This window comes from Eulemur rufifrons, chromosome 16, assembly GCF_041146395.1.
Source record: "Eulemur rufifrons isolate Redbay chromosome 16, OSU_ERuf_1, whole genome shotgun sequence".
Taxonomy (NCBI): Eukaryota; Metazoa; Chordata; class Mammalia; order Primates; family Lemuridae; genus Eulemur; species Eulemur rufifrons.
The window spans coordinates 14,474,372-14,494,398 of NC_090998.1; the positions used below are offsets into that span (position 1 = coordinate 14,474,372).

The 20,027-nt window shown below is 38.7% G+C and overlaps 1 protein-coding gene across 1 annotated transcript; it reads right to left on the reverse strand.

The window, feature by feature from the left end:
• Positions 1-14,838: 14,838 nt before the first annotated feature.
• MGP (matrix Gla protein) lies at positions 14,839-18,177 on the reverse strand. Its single transcript, XM_069490457.1, has 4 exons — positions 18,057-18,177; positions 16,609-16,641; positions 15,686-15,761; positions 14,839-15,220 (listed from the first exon to the last, which is right to left on the reverse strand). Exons 1-4 carry the CDS (start codon positions 18,115-18,117, stop codon positions 15,079-15,081), a joined length of 312 nt encoding a protein of 103 aa, XP_069346558.1. The 5' UTR covers positions 18,118-18,177; the 3' UTR covers positions 14,839-15,078.
• Positions 18,178-20,027: the final 1,850 nt, after the last annotated feature.

Below are 20,027 nucleotides of genomic sequence, written 5' to 3' on the forward strand. Positions count from 1 at the left end.
AGAGAGAAGAACCTTTGTTTTAGATGAGCTGTTTGAACTTCCCAAGTGAGCTCAAGAGATCCCTAAGTCCCTTGTGTATTCAGCAGCTAACTGTGTTGGGAGTTAACTGTAAGTACATAAGCTCTGGAGGAAATGAGAGGTCTTTTAAGGGTTTGCTGTCTTGGTCCTGTTAGTTGAATGGACTTCTATTCAGCTTGTTAGTGTTGTGCTTAAAGTTTTCCTTTTCTCCCCTTGCAAATATAATTCTACCGACCCACCACCTATGGATAAGCTATGTATTTTGCATTTCTGGGGGCTGGTGAAAATGATTGCTGTGCTGTTTTTTGTCCTGAACAAGTGATTCAGTGATGAACGATCTTGTCACCTCATCCCCTTTACTTCCATTTTTAGTCAGATCTACCCACTTGTTTTTACTAATAAGTGAAGGCCTGTGGGTTATGATCTTGAGAAAATTACATTATGAGCCCGATTGAATATGTAGTTCAGATCAAACAAAAACTTAAGCAGCAGTTTTACAGTGTAAGCTCTACAAGAGTTTCTATAGATGAAACCATAGCTCGCATCTTCTGCTCTATCATCTATGTTTGTTAGAGTGCCTGTCACGCGGCGAGGCCCTCAATGTATTTTTTTTTCTTGTTTTTTTTCTTTTCTTTTTTTTTCTCAATATATTTTTGTTGAATACATTTTCTTCATGTGTGTGAATGCATCTATGCCTGCCAGATGATATGCTAATCATTTTCTAATGTATTCTTAATTGATCCTCCCACTGACTTTTTGAGCAGGTATTATGGTCCCATTTTTATGAACACATTTATGAACACATTGAGACTCAGATAGTTAAGGTATCTTGCGCAACCGCTGTTCAGGTGCCACAAGGCAAACAAAAGATTCAAACTGAATTTTCTGACTCCAGTCAATGATTATTTGCACTAAACTACACTACATTAGAAAGCTGGAGGTGATTCTCCAAAACAGCAATTCAGCTAACATTTACTAAATACTTTTGATATGTCAGCTATTGTGCTGAATAGTGTACATGTTTTATCTCACTTAATTCCCCCAATAACCCTTTTTGAAAATAATGTAATCATTACTCCAAGCTACTGGTGAACTGAGGATTGCAGTAACCGTAATAACTTTCAGCCTTCTTACCTAGTTTCTGTCATCTCTTGTTCTCCACATCTTTTGTTGGGGTGGGGCGAGTGGAGAGGTGTTTGGCCCTTTTGTCCTCACTCCCCTGATTTGTGTTGACAACCACTTGTGCTCTGAATTTTATTTTCCTGAAGTGGTGCTATAGGCCTGTTTCTTTTTTATCTGGCAGACTTTTCTCTGATCCTTGTCCATATAAAACTGTAGGACGTAGAGGCTCCTTTCTGACTCAGCTTACTTCTTGGAATTTGGTAGGATTTATCAAGTTCACAAACCCTCATGTGCAGAATTTACGATTCTCTGCTCCAGTCTAGATGGATTCTAGATGCAGTTTTAGCGTCTCTTGGCCAGCCCTATAGTCTTGATGCTTAATTCTCAGTAGCATTATCTTTTTCAAGTCTCTACATGACCAAAGGACACAGTTGTTTAAGAGATAGGAAGATCTGGGCTTCCGTCTTAACTCTGCTTTTTCTAGTCTGGTGACTTTGAGCATATTGCCTAACCTTTCTGAGTCTCAGCTTACACTTTGGAAAATGGAGCTAACATTATCCACCTTAAATGGCCATGACTAGGACTGAATGAACAAAGCTGGTAAAGTCTTCAGGAAAGTGTCTATTATGTAGTAAGTGCTCCATAAATAGCAATTATTACTGTTGTTTTTTATTGCTATGATTATTATTGTTTAGAAGGAGTTTGGCTATACCAAAATTGATATCTTTAGTGTTCTTAGTCCTACAGGCTAATTATTCAATCATACCAGTCACAATCATCTATCTGCACAATAGTTTCCTGACAAATGTACTTCACTTTTCATATTTCCATGTTTTCAGCTCTATTCAATCGGTTGAGTGGTTGCTTAGCAAAGATGTTGGGGAGTAGGATACAGGGAAAAGAAATTTAAATATCAGGTGAGGGGCTGTTAGAGTTTTATTTTGCAATTATAAATTATATAATTCCTTTAGATTGCAACTGCTTAACATTTTTTATTGCTCATTTTCCATTTGTGTTTAAGCAATCATGGATGTTGTAAGGACTATTCCTTTTTTATAGAAGAAAATATCTGTAAGATACTTTGTACATTTTGCAAATAGATGCTTTGTGAATTAAATGTATGTTTAATATATTTAGTTGTAACAATGTTAACTGAAAGACAACATGTTATTTTCCAAATGTAGAGAATAGAAAGAATGGTATTTTAGCTGAAATGTAGCATAGGTTTTCTGGACCTTGTAAGGATTTCATTGCTTCATTAATAATTTTTTGCCTTAATTTTAAAAATATGACTTTAAATGTTGTTTCAGGCTGGAAGACCTTTGGGTAAAACTTTAATTGCTCTCAAGGAAAACATAATTTTCCAGCCAACTTAGTATAACCACACAGTTCTGCATTCATGTAAGTTGTGTACAAAAGCAGAAATGTACCGTAATATTGAGAAGGAAAGTTTTGGTCAAGCTGGTGCCTCTGGATCTTGACTGTAGTTATATAAACATTGAAATTTTGTGACTATTGGCCAGGAAAACAGCTACTCACACTGAAAGTTCACCGTTAGCATTGTTTGCATATTGGCCCAGCAGAACAGCTTGCTATAATTCTCTCGATAATCTGCATTATGAGTTTCCAGGGCCAGCAGGGGCAGAAGAGGTGGGCAGCTAAGCATGTGATCCTCTCCACTTGCTCATGTGTGCCCAGCTAATCAGGGGCGGGGCTTTCAGACCACAGCTAGGGATGAATCTTAAAAGTCAATTACCTGTGGAAAAGATCATGCATTGACTTTCATGGATCAGGGTAGACACAACTCACAGCAGATTCTTTTGCAAGGGGAGATTTTTGACTGGGGCATAAGCTGAAGGGGCTGACACAGGGTTCCCTTTTACCCAGAAGAAAAGGGTGGTGGTGAAAGGTGGGGCAAAGGAAGGGAAATGAGAGACACTGAAGAAAAACAAACCAATTTTAGTATTTTACCTTGAATTAGTCCTTTGTACAATGAAGAGTCTCCAATTCTCAGATTTAGTTTAAAAGAACTGGATTTTTAGAAAACACAGAGATACATAAGTTAGTATATTTTCACGTCTGTGTATAACATATAGGAAACTTCTATTTTAAAGATTGGTGATTGAAGTTAAACAAACAAAAAAGGAAATGATTTATGATCTAACAAGTGACTGATGCATACTTTTTATAAGCTCTATATCAAGAAGTATGCAATGGTGTAGATAAAAATACCTAACCTAGCTCAAGAACTCTTTTTATACATGTTTTCCTCCCTCATATACTAAATATGAACTTACAGTTTAAAAATTCTCATTATCCAATTTAATCCTCCTTATTAGCTACAGAGTGGTTAGAACAGATATTATTAGCCCTATTTTCCAGGTAAGGAAACTGAGGCCAGTAGGCTAAGTGACTTTGTTAAGTAACACGCAACTAGTACGAGTTAGAACTAGACATGAGGCTCACATCTACTCTGTCTAGTGTCTTTAAGCCCAGTTTCATTTCTAGTACATCCCAGGGACCATAGCGAAATAAAATGTGTAACACATGCTTATGTTAGTGTACACCTAGGCTTATGAGACAGAGATATTTCATTCTTTCCTTTCTCGTCAAACTCTTAGTTATCTATATGCTTTTGACCGTAATTGATTCACAACCCAGAGCTATGGTTACAATAAGATCTAAAGAATTAAATCAATTATCCAAAAAATAAATTCCAAGCCCTAAATATTACCTCAAATACATATCATCTGTGTATATTAACGAAGAGTCAATATGTAGGCCCAAGGTGCTAGATATGTAGTGATCCTTACATAATTTTATTTCTGTGACTACTCACCCATTTACCAACACAGTTATAATCATTTCCTTATTTGCCTACCCTCACATGCTCATATTCTCTGTGCTGGAGTACCTAACTTCCTTCAGCCTGTTTCTGTGTCTTAACATACTGTATAATCCTCTCCCTCTTTTCAGTGGAAGGGGCTGACAGCCAGAAGTGCTGGTTCTATGTATTTATTCTCTTTAAGTATAGATAAGAACCACAGGATTTTAAGGTTTGAAGGTTCCTCTGGTCTGACAGTCCTTGCCAGGAATTCCGTTTTCTTTCTCCCTGTCAAGTGGTTCTGTCCCCATGTTTAAACGTGTCCAATGATGAGATGCTTACTCCAGCAGATCTTTTCAAATTCAACTTCTCTCTTAGATTTTGTATTGATTGAACCAAAAATATTTCACCCTTTTTGCCCTTTGGTTGCAGTTCTACCCTTAGCATAATATAAATTTTTTTTATTTCCACATGTCAGATCATCGCAGGGTTGTACCTAGAGGTCATATGTGCCTTCTCCGCTCCAAATCAGAGTGCCCATTTCTTCCACCATTGGTCATGGAGCTTAATTTTAAGTCTCTTTCCTTTTTGTGTTTATTCTCCTCTGGATGCAGTGCCCCTGATCTCCAGAGCCCATCTCAGGGCTATAAAATGGAGCCATGAAGTGAGCTGGATACAGATGATCATTCTGCTTTAAGAGACATGAGCACCTGAGCTTCCGAAGTGGATTACATGGGATTCTAGCTTGAAGAGAGGTCAAACAAATGAAGGGGTCTAGCCTTTGAATTTTGGCCCTCTTTGGTTCTAGTTCCTGGAGCACAAGGAGAAGACATGAAAGTGGATACTGAAAATACGGTGGAGGTGAGGGACTAAGTGTCCCAACCCATCTTCCCAAGAGTGCAGGTCCAGTGAAACATCAGCCAATGACGGGTTGTGGAAACAAAGTAAAGAGTGTCACCACCAAATGGAGGACATGCAGAAGCCTTCATTTTAGAGCGTTAACCCATATCCAACTTATTTTGTAGTTCATTTTGCAGTTGAGGCCACAAAGAAGGCATTTTGTCAATTATCCTTGAAAGCCCAGATTTATGTATAGCGGTGTTAGTGGAGCCAGGGAAACTTCTTTGGTAGATAAACTAACTAGGCTGTGGGGTGGCCTCTCATGAAAGATCTTGGAAACCTAGAGTCTTATGAATATGGACACTGGAAAAACTTTGTAGAATATGTGGGGCCAATTCTACAGCATGAATATTTAAAAACTTAGTTTATCTTGTCAAGATCTTATTCAGCTTCTACAAGCAATATCTGTTTTCAACATGAAGGAAATAAATCATGTCATTGTTTAAAATTGTAAGGTATATGTGCACCAGGCAGGCACAGACATGAATTATGACTTTGAAGCTTTCTAACTGCAACATTTACAAACCCAGTTCAGCTTGTGGAAAACCATGGGCATATTTTCCTTTGGCTTAGGGCCTTCTTTTCATCTCAGGTCACTGAGTGCAAAGGGGAAAAAAAAAACAACTGTAAATATTTTTGAAGCACAGGTTTATTTTTCCCTTATGCAAAATTAAATTTGCACTACTTGATTTTATCCAAGGGATCTAGTTTGTGTTAGACAAGAGACTGACTCCTTTTCACTCAAAGATGCTTTTTAGCCTGATTTCAAACATGTGACTTTGTGATTCCCAAGGAAGTCTTATCAGAAAGTGCAAAATGACAGCAAAGGGGGTTGACATTCTCAACACTTTTCCTGGCATTAGGGTTGGATATTTTCTATATTAAAGTCTGGTCAGTGTGCACATAGCCCTGTCCATCCCTAGTCTTCTCTTTGCAAAAAGATTCTCCGAGCTTCCTACCAGTAGTGGCCAATGGGATATTCAAGAATTGAAAATTGAGTTCCAGTGCTGATGTTGCTGTTAGTGACTCTAATCTACCTGACTTTCAGTTTCCTCACTTCTTGACTATGCACAATAATACCTGCTTTGCCTACTCCTTGTAGATGTTGTTAGAACCAGTTGGAATAATGTATGTATGTGATAGCACTTAAGATGAATATGATACATTTATAAAAATGGAAAATTAATACCATACACCCAGGGATGCTAGCGCAGAAGAAAGGGCACGGCTTGTGTGGGGAATTGGGATTGACTGAGCTGGGTCAGAGAAGGGTTATACTGCACTGAGATTGTGTCTTCTCTTTTTCTCATTGTACCGGCACATACACATGTGTGCATGCGCACACGCACTATCTTTATTCTAGTTTCACACCCACAGCTGACATTCTAGAGGTTAGGCCTCGCATGCTTCTCCTTCAATCCAGTTCTCTCTTCTTATAGATACTGGGAAAATGCAGGTGCTCCAGAAACTAGTTATTCTGAGGGGCCCAACATAAACTTCAGATTTATGTTCTTCTGGAGAATCCCTCAGAAACCAGGTTGGTGCTGGTCTATTTTTTCCTTTTACTTGGTTTGCAACTTGAGAAATCCAGCTAGCTGTTCAGCTGGCAAAGAAGAGCCCCTTTCAAAGGAGATATACTAGGCTACTACTTTATAGTAGGTTGGAGAGGTACCGGGGAAACCATCCCTCATCCCTCAAAATACCTTGTTCAGGAGCTTGTCTTGCTGCCTTTAATGTCACTATTTGAGACTAATTTCTTTGTGTTAAGATAGTCTTCTCCAGATTCCACTTTAAAAATGCAGGCTTTTTTTTTTTTTTTAATCAGAGCATGAGGGCAACTTGTTTTGGCCAGTAGGTGGGAAGGGAGCAGATAGAAAAAGAGAAACTAGTGTTAAATTATATTAAATTTGGCCCAAAGCTGCTGCCATGTGTAGCAAACTGTAACCTAACTTAGAAGTATATTCTTGTAACAAGTAACCAAATCTTGGCCAATCATAGCAGCTGAGCTTCCAGCCAATCACAGCCTGCAAACTACCCAGACATGGCCAAATAAGGCAAATACAGAGCTCTAACCCATCAGGCTGTTTCTGTGCGCCACTTCCTTTTTCTGTCTATAAATACTGCCTGCTTATGTTGCTGGTTAGAGCTCTCTGAACCTTTACTGGTTCAGGGTGCTGCCTAATTCATGAATTGCTTCTTTGCTTAGCTAAATTTAATTTGTCTAAAGTTTTTTTTCTTTTTTTTTAACATTAGAAAGGAAAGATGTGGATGCTTAAGACAAGATTTTCATTAGTTGTCGTAGTTCTATATCAGACTCACTTGGACTCAGATCTCTGTATGCCAAAGCATATGTTAGTACCTGCCTAAAGTGGACTCAAAGCTCTGGGTGGTCAGGAGTGAATAAGGCCTGGCTTGGGAAATCCTCTAAATAGCATTGCATACAGGAGATTGCATCTGATTCACTGTAACCTTTTAATGAACTTTCCTCTGCCTTCTGTCCTCTTGGTCCAGGTTGCTGGGTTTATTCTGGATTATATAATACTTATTAGCTAAGCATTATGTAGCACCTGACAGCTTAATTAGGCATTTTGAATGCTAAGGGAACAAAGTTAGCAGAGCCAACTGATTGATCATAGATATCATGTGATGAATTTATTGGCTTCCTGAATCTGCATTGGGATATCAGATATAGCAGACTAGATTAATGAAAATCATGTGCAACAGCAGTGAATACAATTAACTTTGAAGTGAATTTTAACACCAAGCACCTCTCCCTGGCACTGTCTGCCCAGGCCTTCCCTCACTCTGCCCCCTTTAGCCCTTTCCTCTGGATGTATCTTTTGCTAATCCTTATTGGTCAACATATTTTAATCTCAACATATTTTATTCAAAGGCATAGATGAAGTCATTCTCACCAAATTTTCAGGTGATTCATATCTCCCAGAAATAGCTAATAAAATTAATATCAAAATTGTCTCAACTGTTCAATTCAACAAGATGACATTTAGAAAGGGATAAAATATACTTCATATTTAGATGATAAAATATGCCTACAAGAACAGCATGGGGGAAGATGATACTTGCTAGCAGTTTCTGTTAAAAATACCTGAAGGTTTTAACAAAGCCACTAATGAGAAGCAACCATAATAGAAGCAAATGCAGTCTTAGATTCCCCATGGATGCAACAAGGTTTGGGTCATGAACAGTCACAATTAATTGCAATCTGAGATCATCAGAAAATGTGTTGTTCTTCACATTGGGTCCTGGAGGCCAGACACTGATAAACTAGAACATATTCAGAAAAAGATGCATGGTAGTGTGAAGGTGTCTGAGTAACCTATGAAATGTAGAAGATTGAAAAGAAGAAAAGAAAAATGAGTCAGTAGAATAGACTCATTCTACATTGTTTGAGAGAGAGAATTAAGCTAAAATATTTAAATTAATTCAGTATAAGAAAACTAGGGTATCACCTGACCTAGAGAACACTGGAATTTGTGCTACAACTTGAATGACCATCTGCTACACTGGCCACACTGTGTGGCATAGAGTAGGCATATGATAAATATTTATTAAATGTTACAGACATGCTAGGAATGCTATAGAAAGAAAGAGAGGTTGAGCTTGCTTAGGAGTTCTCAATGTTCTGACAGATGTTGATCAATGCTCTTTGAAAAGAACATTATATTGTCAGATTATCTTGCAACCCCTTACACATTACATTTAATGTATTAAAACGTGTGTGTGTGTGTGTGTGTGTATGTGTAATCTCCAAGAGGAGATGTATAAATACAACAGAACTTGTCAGCACACTGACCGGAACATTATTCCTTATAATACTCATTTGGGAAACATTGACCTAAATTTTCTCTATATTTCTTCCAATTCTTAATTCTCTTTTATGTCTTCAAAGCAACAGGTACAGATTGCTCATATGCTCCTAAACTTTACAGTTTTAGTTCCATTTCCCTGAATACTGTGGATGTTCTATAGAAGTGTATTTACTAGTATAGTGAAAAAATTATCTCCTCTTATAGGTCTAATCATTTCTTCTTTGGAATACTATCATGTTTGAGGTCTACTCCTAGGTTTAAGTTACAGCAATTAACGATTTTCTTTATAGTATAAAACCATTATCCTTTAGGATCTTTTCCAAGACTCCCTGTAAGGAGGAAAATTCTATCTCAGAATGTTTAAAAGCATCTATCTAAATGCATGCAGATTATTTTCCTACTTCATTTATTATAGGTTTACGGTCAAAAGGAGGTCATTACTCTCAGATGAAATGGAGAGGGATAAACTTTGTCCTGCTCTACCCAAAGTAAAGGAGGCAGAGGGTTTCTAGGCAAACACCATAAAAATCTCCTGTATTAACTAAATGAGCAAAGAGCACTTTTCTTGAACAGTATTTTTCAAAGTTTAACCTCATGTTTTAACAACCTTAGATGACTTATGTTTGTGGCTTTCTTATTTATTGGTTAGCTTTCAATGCCTGAATTCAGAAAAATTGGAGACGGAAAAAACCCCCAACAGGTCACTCACTTCATTTTCTAATTCTAAAGGAATTAACTGATGAATCTCATAACATGGGGTCAACATACTTGGTGTCAACTTACTTGAGGATGGGCAGGGGGTTCCATTTTCAATTCAGAAATACTGGGGTCAATTTCAATCCTAGGATGAATCTAGAGACCACCAAGAGAGATTACTATATCCTACTTCTGTTTTTCCATTACTCAGAATATATAAAGTTATAAACTGAGCAATTAAGCCATAATAGGTTCTATATTTTTCACATGGGGCTGGCAGGGGAAGGGGAGATAAGAAAGAGGCAATCACAAGACTGAAAAATGCCAGTGTCAGGGCAAAGGGGCTAGTCTTTATACGTCTGCATTAACCAGTTTTTGGATATGGCCAGCCTCTGGAAAGGGATGCAAGTTGGGACAAGGTGACTCTCCTCAGCTAAGGGAATTTTAGGAAAGGGACTCAGGCAACTGAGAGCCATCAGCTTCCAGCACCTGAGGAAATGAGTGCCCTGGTCTTGAAGGAAGGATCTGGGCAACACATCACATCATCCACTATAGTCCATACTTGCACTTGCTCCACACAAAATGTGCCAGGAATAGTTTCTCCAGATTGGTCTCTTTTCCAGGAAAAAAATTTTAATAGAGAAGTTCTAGTCATGCTTTCCTCGATGCCATGGTTTGTTTTATGGAAATGTATTTCCCAGCGTTAGTGTAACAATTATGTCCTCTTTCCCAGCTCTATAATTTCTCCTTTGGTATAATATATTCTGCTTGAGAGTATATTATAGTTCACGCCCAGGGGCAAGCCAGAACACTTATGGAGGTTGGTGGGACAAAGTAAAGTGCCTATTTCTGGAGATGGTTACAAGGCCACTGATAATACTCATTGTCTCTGTCTTAAAAACTACTTATTCTAGATTTCCCTCACTCGTAGCTAGCACACCTGGTGGTCTTAGTGTCTAACTTGGCAAGGGAGAGAGTTGTGAGCTCCTGCACCATGCGCTTCTCAGAATATGATTGATCTACTTGTCCATTTACTATTATGATTGGGCAGGGAAATAACAAGCCATGCTCCAGTGGATTACCTGGATATCAAAAGCATTTTCCCTGCTGAGATTGTGTCATGGAAGCCCTACCTTCTCCTGATGAACATCAATTACCCCTTTTAGAAAGATGGCTCCTTTGTTTTTGCTAGTTGATCTCCTGGCATGAAGAGCCTGAAGTTACTGCGAAGCTTCTAGAGCTTCCTATGTCTCATGATGAAAATACTCCCTCTGTATGTCACAGGAACTCCAGGCCCAGAAATTAGAATTATAGGCATTTAAAATATAAATTCCTTATGTGGGTTACAAATGATGACAAGTAGAGCCACTCTTGCTTCCATACCTTATTCATCAGACCCATATAGTCTAGCTATTGGAGACATATCAGTATACAATGCTTGGTAATTTAGGGCATGTAACAAATGCTGGACAAAGGAACCCTATCCTTTCAGGAAAAGCAGAGTGGATTAATCTGTTCTAAACTGACATCAATGGTCAAGGATTTTTACTGATGAAAGAGGCATAGAAGAAGGTACATCTAGGAATAATCAGGTAGGTAGCAATGTCTGGGGTCCAGAGAAGGGCCATCTAGGATAAAATAGAACTCTAGTTCATGAACAGATAAACAGAGGCATAAGCAAAGTTTTAGGGTTCTAACTCAAAATGAGTTCAGAATAGAATTTGCTGTCATTAGAGTTCTGTACTATGTCAAGGAACTGGACCAGAAGCATTAAGATTGAGGAATTGAAGGAAAGGCGACTAATGATGGATAATTAAGGTACTGAAGAATTCAGACACAGAGTAACAGAATACTCACATATTCCCTCCATTGAAAGGGTAAGGATGAAAACAGTGTTTGAATATGCTACGACTACTATATAAGAATATAGATTTAGCTCCATTCTAGTATGAATTACTTGAACTGTATAAATTCCAAACTCAGTTGAACACTGAAACTAAGATTCTAAACTTTCTAGTCTTTGGACGTGGCCTGTTGGAGGAGAGAAGAGGAAAGTGAGTACAAGCTGGAGAGACCTACTGATAGTGTTTGGCTGTAAGCCCTGTTGGCTGCTTTTCATAGGCAATGACACATGCTCAGGGTACAAGTGGGAATCCCCAAAGAGGCATCATCTTGTCCTTTTCAATAATTAGAGTATGGTAATAGTAATAATACATCACACTAGAGAAAATAATAATAGAAATAGCTAAAGTTTATTGAGCACTTACTGTGTGCCAGATAATGTTTTCTGCACTTTACATACAAAAACTCTGAGGTAAGTACTAGAATACAGATAAGTAAACTGAGGCCCAGTGAATATAAATTTAGCTCCTTAACTTGCCCAAGATTGACACAGTTCTAAGTGCTAGAGCTGGGATTAAAAAGTAGGAGGCCTAGCTCCAAAGTCCTTATTCCCAAACACTCTTCTAAGATACTAAATTGCTTTTATGGGATGATGGCAGAGCACTCTGCCTATGTTTAAATACTCCTTGGTTCTCAAGATGAACCACTCCATGAATAGTCTTACCAAGATGAGGAAAAGGGAAGAAAATAAGACCTGTGATATATTGGTTCATGTGTTTTAGTTCTGAAAAACAAGGGAATATATATATATATAAAAACAAATCATAGAGCTGAGAAAGTAGATAGGTACAATTTTGATTGAGGTGGAAACTACATTAAAAATAGCTTCCTTAGATTAGAAAGTGTGACCCTATACAATAGGAAGTTGGTAAAAATATATGGGCTGTTTGTATACATCCCTTTAAAAATTGGCTTCAGAAATTAGATTTTATGAGTCCAATACAAGTAAATTTCTCAAGAGAATAGAGTTGCCTGACCTCAGGACAGTCACTTAGTCTCTAAGCTCTGAATTCCTCAACTGTAAAATCAAGGGTGTTGAATTAGATTATTGCTGAACTCTTTGCCAACTCAGAAACTATGAATTGTATAGTGGATAAAACAAAAGGTCTGGAGCTAGAAGACCCTGGTCCCTCTATTCACTATTTACAAACTGAATGACTATCATAGATTTGGTTCTCTGGGAGGCAGACTCTAAGACTCAGAGATTTGTGTGTAGGTGGTTTATTGGGGAACAACATATGAGAGAGTGACGGAAGTAGGGCTAGGCAGGGTGAGCATTTGAACTGTGATGTAATTGCAATAAATGTTTCAGTCAATTTTATGAGGCAACTCTGAGGCTGGGATAACCATTTAAAGTAGTCCTGCCTGATTTAATGGGATTTAAGCCAAGATAAAATTTCAGGAATAGGACTCATCCTTCCTTCAGAAACAACTGAAGAAACAAACAATATGTACGAAAAAATTGTTCAAGACACTGGATGTAAAGCAATTAGGGATGGTGATCCTTATGATGTGGGAAACAAGCAAAGTGAGTCCTATGATTGCCCCATCCTGTTGCCATAAGAGAGTTTACAGGCCATGGCTCAGGGAGAGGAAACCAAGATGGAGTTCAGTGGATATTTTGAATAGAGATGGAAATGAGAGTCCTAGAAAAACATAGTGATTATATTTCACATGGCAAAATACTGCAGAGTAGAGAGCTGAATATCAGTGGAGGGCACTTTCATGGACACATAGAGGACTGATTGGCACATGCATGTGGGAAAATAACCATCCAAGAGGAACAGAGGTAACGGTGGCTGGCTGCGATTATCGCCTATTCCTACCACCTAGTCATGGGATGTTGGGTGCGGTACTCAGGAAGGCCTTGCTTCAGTTTGGGGAAATAATTACCCCTAGGTAAAATACTTCTCTAGTCCCATTTTAAAAGCAAGACTTAAAAGGATCAGACTTATGCAACTGATTTAACTGCATCCCATAGCAAAGCCCAGTAATACATACAGAAGTACAAGAATATTCAACACACAAAAGGGTAAAATTTATAATGTCTAACAACAAATAAAAGATACTCAAATATGCATAAAAGTGGAAAATTATGACCCATACAAGCAGTTGATCAATCAAAACCAACCTATAACTGAAACAGATATTAGAATTAGCATATGAGGACATTAAAATAGTTATTATGACTATCAAAGACATTAAAAAAGATAAGTAGAGACATGAAAGGTATGAAAGCACCCAAATCAAACTTCTAGTGATTAAAACCACAATGTCTGAGATGAAAAATATACTAGATGAGATTAATAGTAGATTAAATATTGCTGAAGAAAAAGTTAATGAACCTGATGACATTAATAGAAGGTGTCAAAAATGAAACACGCAGAGAAAAACAATTTATAAAAATGAAAACAACGTCAGGGAGTTGTGGGATTACTTTAAGTGGCCAAATGTAAATGCCATTGGAGCCTCCAAAAGAGAGGAGGAATGAGGGAGGAAAAATATTTGAAGGAATAATGGCTGAAAATTTTCTAAGTTTAGTGCAATCCAAGAAGGACAATGAATCTCAAGAACAAGAAAAATGAGAAAACCCAAACCAACTTACATTATAATCAACTTCGTCAAAACTAATGATAGAAAGAAAAATTTTAGAAGCAGCCGGAGATAAAAGACACAGTATATACAGAAGAATAAAGATAAGAATTACAACAGATTTTATGTCAAAATACTGCAAACTAGAAGGTAATGGAACATCTTAAAAGAACTGAAAGAAAAATCTGGCAACTTAAAATTCAATATACTGTGACAATATCTCACAAAAAAAGAATACAAATATACAAAACTTAAAGAATCCAGCAGACCTGCACTACAAGAAATGTTAAAGGAAGTCCTCAGGCAGAAGGGGAATGACACCAGATGGAAAGATTGAAAAATGAAGAATACTGGAACTGAAAACTACATGGGTAAATATACGAGATATTTTCTCATTATCAAAACTTTAAAAAAAATTGACAGTTAAAGCAAGAATAATAAAAAATGTGCTGTGGAATCTATAACACATGCAGAAGTCAAAAATGATTGGATTGTTTAGACTATTTACATATACTGTGATTATTGATTGATATGGTTAAGTCTATAAACCATTATTGATAGTTTAATGTCTTGCCACTTGTTTTCCATTTGTCCCTTGTTTTTTCTTCCCTCTTTCCTCCTGTTTTGCCTTTTTCTGGATTACCTTGATTCAGAGATGTTTTTACCTTGATGCATGAGACGAGAAACAAATGAGGTGAGCCCTATAATTGCCACAACTTACAATTGGAAAATCCTGGAAAACACATAATAGGAAGCAATCATTCACTGATACCAAGGTAGAATGGGTCTAGACAAATTACGACTGGGTGAGTGCCTTCTAAGCTTCATTCTTTCTATGTAGTTATGCTTCTAATCAACACTAGACACGAGATGAACAGAATCTCCTATTCTGGGTTCGGTGGGCCATGTTTTAAATATCTCAGCATTTTCCCATAAGAAATCAGATTCACAAAATGAAAGTATCAAACCAGACATTTATTATGTAATAATCACACATCTGAACTCCCCTTTGACCTTCACTGCACTGCACTTTCATTACTTATCAATCTGGAGCAGAAAAGAGGGGTGCAGCCAGGCAAGAGAATATACAGGAAACAAGCATTGTATATGAGTCTATATATTTCAGCAGTGCTACTGCAGGGGGGCTACAAAACCAGGCACCAGCCTCCAGAAAGAAGGAGATTTTTTCCAGTCTTATTCGGCCCCTCTGCGCTTCCTGAAATAGCGATTGTAGGCAGCGTTGTATCCATAAACCATGGCGTAGCGTTCGCAAAGTTTGTAGTCATCGCAGGCTTCCCGATTGATCTCATAGACAGGCTTGGTGCGTTCTCGAACCCTAGAAAGTGGGAAAAGAGGCCAAAATTGAGAAACATCAAGAAAGTGGAGAAATAAGAAAAAAGGACCAAAAAAAAAAAAAAACCCAAACCAAACCAAAACCCAAACCAAAAACTCCCCCCCAAAAAAAAACAAAAAAGAAAGCATTAGAAAATATTGGAGAGACGTTTCCCCCCCCCCAACTCCTCCCAATATTAAGAGATATTTGAAGAACAGGGAGAGAAATCAAAACAGGGAAGTTGTTCATTTTTTTAATGAGAATAGAAGTTTTCTTTTTGTCCTCTTTCCCTCCTCCTTCCCTCTCCTGTCTGGGTCTTTCACAAAATATTCTAAAAATTCAGTTTACTATAATTGTTAAATTCTTTGGTTTTAAGATACAATTAGAAATGAGGTATATGATGAAAACCTGTTTCTCACTCCATGCAGGTCTGTGGTCTACTGGGGAAAATGAAGGTGTGTTACCCACCTCTCTTGGGCTTTAGCTCTCCATCTCTGCTGCGGGGAGATAAAGGCATGAGCATTTCTCCTGTTAAGGAAGGGATCTTAAAATAGAAAATAAATAAATGCAGTTTTAGGAGAACGGTAGCTGAAAATGTTTCCATGAGTATTCCCAAATATGTGCGAAAGCTCCTTAATTCATGCATTTCCTGTAACCAGAGATTGGCAGCAATCAAAGGGGAATATAAAATCGATTTCACAACCTGCCTGATCCCGAGAAGCCAATAACCCACCTATGTGTCTTGGAGACTTGTCACATGGGCCACAGCCATTTTTGTGTGTTTTGCCTTAGAGCAATCACTTTGCCTTTGTTAATCTTGGTATCCCTATGCGGTGTGTTTTTAATTCCTTTTGAGAAGAAATTCTCTCTGTCCTGAGTGAGGACTTGTGGAGCATAGTTTTAGATTGCCAGTAAATGAGCAGTTTAAACACTATAAAAATAATGAATGAATTAAAAACAAGAGTGATATGCCGTTTCCTCCCATCCTCAGTCTGTCTAAGTCCACATACTCTGCAGCGTTCAACTCACTGCTGACGCCTGTGGTCTCCCAGCCGACTCGGCCTCCAATTCCCCGCTTTGCCATTTGTCATTACTGCTTGTTTTCCATCTGTGTGGTTGGTGTGGTGCCAACTCAAAATCCCCAAATGAAATTTTATGGCTTCTAAGTATGTTGAATGTAGTTTAAATGTCATATCACATCACTTCAAGCTTTAAAAATCACTCATTTAGTAATTTTTACAGGCATTGGATTTTTAAATTTACTTTAGTTTTTCCAAAAGAGGCCCTCTTTTTCCCTCTCTGTTATATGTCTTACCATTTTGTTTATTTAAAAATAGGGAGAGATTCTCTCATGTAAGAGATTTCAAGAAGGAAGTCAAATATTCACTTACTAATTTCATAGGATTCCATGCTTTCATGAGATTCTGGAATTAAACAGAAAAGATTCATTATATCGTTATTTATCACACACTGCTGTAGTCTAAGTACAGAGACCGAGGGAGAGGGAAGAGTCAAAAGGATGTGCAGAATATATTTAGCAAGGTGGTCATTACAAATTTCAGGAACTTAGGATGCACGAGGCGTTTCCCTAGCTCTGTCCTGGCTGTGGCTCTCTCTCTGCATTTTTGTTTCCCTGTTGTTGAAGGAGGTAGTGATCAGGCTTGACTAAAATTTCCCAAGGGCTATGAGGTCTTCAGACAAGGAAAATAAGACATTTCAAGTAGCGCACAGAAGTTTCCAGGGAGCCTTCCTGTCTGACTTACTCCAGGCCTGTTTGAGGACAGGGTCAAAGAAGGTGCAGGAAGGTCTAGAAACAGACAGGTTGCTCAGCGGGGCTTTAGCAGGACAGGCTTCTGGGAGGTTCCAAAAGCCTCTTAAGAGTCCCTGTCAAATTGGCAGCAACAGAAACCACTGGCTCCGGCTGACAACTCACGCTGGGCACAATGCCAGTTCAGAGGGAGAACTGAAAGGATGTCAAGGCAAAAGCTTCCCTCTTTCTACCACTCTCCTGAGCACAACAGGTAGATTTGGGAATAAGAGGCTTATATTTGCAAGCAAGTGAATTTGCTTGAAAAGTTAAAAAGGAAGTGAAGAAATCGTATCCTCTGATACAGACAATTTATGAATCATTTCAAGAGTAAGAAGCATAATCTTTAGGTTTGTAAATGTAATTTGTGCTTCAAAACAGCTAAAATATCCAGGTAATTGAAGCATAAGACTGAATTAAGTAAATAATTTTGCTTCAAATTCCCTTTTATAAGCTTTGAACAAACACATCTTTAACAACATATAGAAACCAGGCAAAATTTATTTTCTGACAATAGAAGTTATGAAACTGATTTTTTTCCTGAAATTTTTCAAATATAAAACTATTTTAAAATCAGTTCACTGAACAAATGTAGTCAGTTCATGACATTGTCCGGTACCTAGAAAGAGCTACACTTTATTCTTCACAAGAAAACTGATTTTCTTAAAGTGATTCAACCCTGCACCCATTGATATCAAAGTCTAAATAAACATCCTTGAAAACGAGAATGCAGGGGCTGGGAATCTGATATCTTCTTTCTGAAATATCTGAGTTTCTAGGTTTACAGAGACTTACCACTGAAAGCATTTGCCTGTTAAGTTTTGCAAAAATCTATATATTTAGGATATAAAAAATACTTGATGGGACAGATCAGGGTCTGTGGAGACCAGGAAATGTGAAATTAATGGTATTTTAAGATTACAGCAGAGAAAGGAGGAAGAAGAAGAGGAGGGGGGAGAGGAAAAATCAAAGTAAACTGAAGTTAGGGGCAGAAAAGAAAACTCAGAGAAATGGCAGGGAAAAGTTTCTCACCATAACACAAAGCCGCCACCACTAAGGCAGCCAGGGTGGTGAGGAGGAGCAGGGTCTTCATGGTTTCTTGTCTGTCCTGCGGGTCAGTCTCAGGGTCCCGAGTAGCAGCAGTCGGGAGAGAGGCTCCTACACACTGTTGGTGGAAGGCTGTGAGGTTTTTATAAGAACCAGAGCAGCTGAGAGGGGAGGAACCAGTGGCAGGGGGCCAGAGAAGGTGGGGAAGGGTTGGCACTGAGCTAGCACTGGGACTTTTCCCAAACAGGCATTCCTTCCAGATATTATCTACTCTGGGTGGGCACTTTTCCCTCACTCCTGGACTGGACTGTGCCACGGCAGGATGCTGCCCTGGTACAGACGTTGTGGCCACCCTATGTTTGGGGCCAGACCTGGGCAAAGGTCCGCAGAGAAGGGAGTTGCCACAAACACGTGTCTGCCTTTCTAATTCCCTCTCTGACCTACCCCCCTGGCCTTGACTGTGGGCCTTTTGGTCCACAGACAGAGCTGCAGTGTTCTGCTCGCTGCCCTGATGAATTGACAAGAGGTTTTGGGGGAGAAAGGAGTTCACTTTCTATGCTGGCTATAATTTAGACATCTGCCCAGTAGGGCTGAACTATCAGTCCTAGACCAATCAGGCATTTGCCTGGTGCACCTTTGGCATTTTTCCAAGGGTTCATTGGGGTAGAGATGTCCGGTGGCAACATGAGTTCTGTTTCCTTAACTGGTTCCATTGTAACTTGCCCATCCAGTTAGTCCCAATCTGTGCCCTAATGCTCTCTTAGGTAGGATAAAGTGCGGCAAGGATAGGAGGATACTCCTCTCTCATTTTCTGAAGGCTTTGTCTTGATAATTAACTAATTCAACAAGCTTTTAGTGAGTGGCAGATGAGACAGATGCAACGTACTGCGCTAGGTGCTGTGAGGATCTACAGACAAACAAGACATGTCCCTAAGGAGGTGAATAATAGCTACTAAGTATTCACTGTGCTCTTTAGCTGTAAGGTATCCTCAAACAGGTTGTCACAAGCGTGCACTTCGACTCTACCCTCAAGCGCACAAGTGCCCGTTCTTTTCTTACAGGAGAAAACCTTTCCTATCAGGTATGTCTTGGGTATCTAAGAGTCTTCTTTGCAGACAATAGACTTGAGTCTCAGAGCAGCAGACTGTAGAAGAGCTACAGCTTCAGGACTGCTGACCCTTGGGCTGGGAAGAGCGACAGGGCTGGGATGGACGTGGGTGGGTGTACTTTTCAATACTGACGTATTGCAAGGAACGGTAATGAACAACTGCGTGGAGCCTCGTGCTTCATTCTTTCTGTCTTATTGGGATACAGTTTCCCTCTCACTCCCACCTGGGAAGAACATTTATAAATATTAAAGGATTCCCTGTTAAAGGAAATAGCTCTGTTGTAATCTGAAAGGTTAGGGAGTTCTGAGGGATCAATAAAATTCAGGTTTACCCTCCAAATTTTTTCATGTTAAGTGATAGATTCTTTGTGATCAAATCTTAGCAAGGACCCCCAAAAGAAGACAATATATCTTCATCTCTGATAAATTCAACCATCACAGTTTCCACTAATGAGATTGGTGGTTGTTCCCCTCTTTAAATCACAAAATTCTTCCCAGTGTTGTCTACAGTGTCCTTTTCTCAAGATGAGTCACTCGAATCATTACATTATCAATAAATAATTTAAAGAGCAAAAGCCAGTTTACTACATTGCATGGTTTTGGGGGAACAAGCTAGCCATGGATAAACATTTTATGTGTACTCAGCTTAGTCATTAACCTCCAATTAACATAACATCAAACAAGTTTAGTTCCAATGTTTCACCCTTAAAATGAGTAGGCTACTCATATCCCCACCCCATCTCCAGAATTAAAGAGAATTCCCTGCCTTTTCCTGCTACAAACATGTGCTTTGTAATGCATATTAGCACTGTCTTTTCCAGGCAGGTTCCAGATGTCTCCTCCACCCC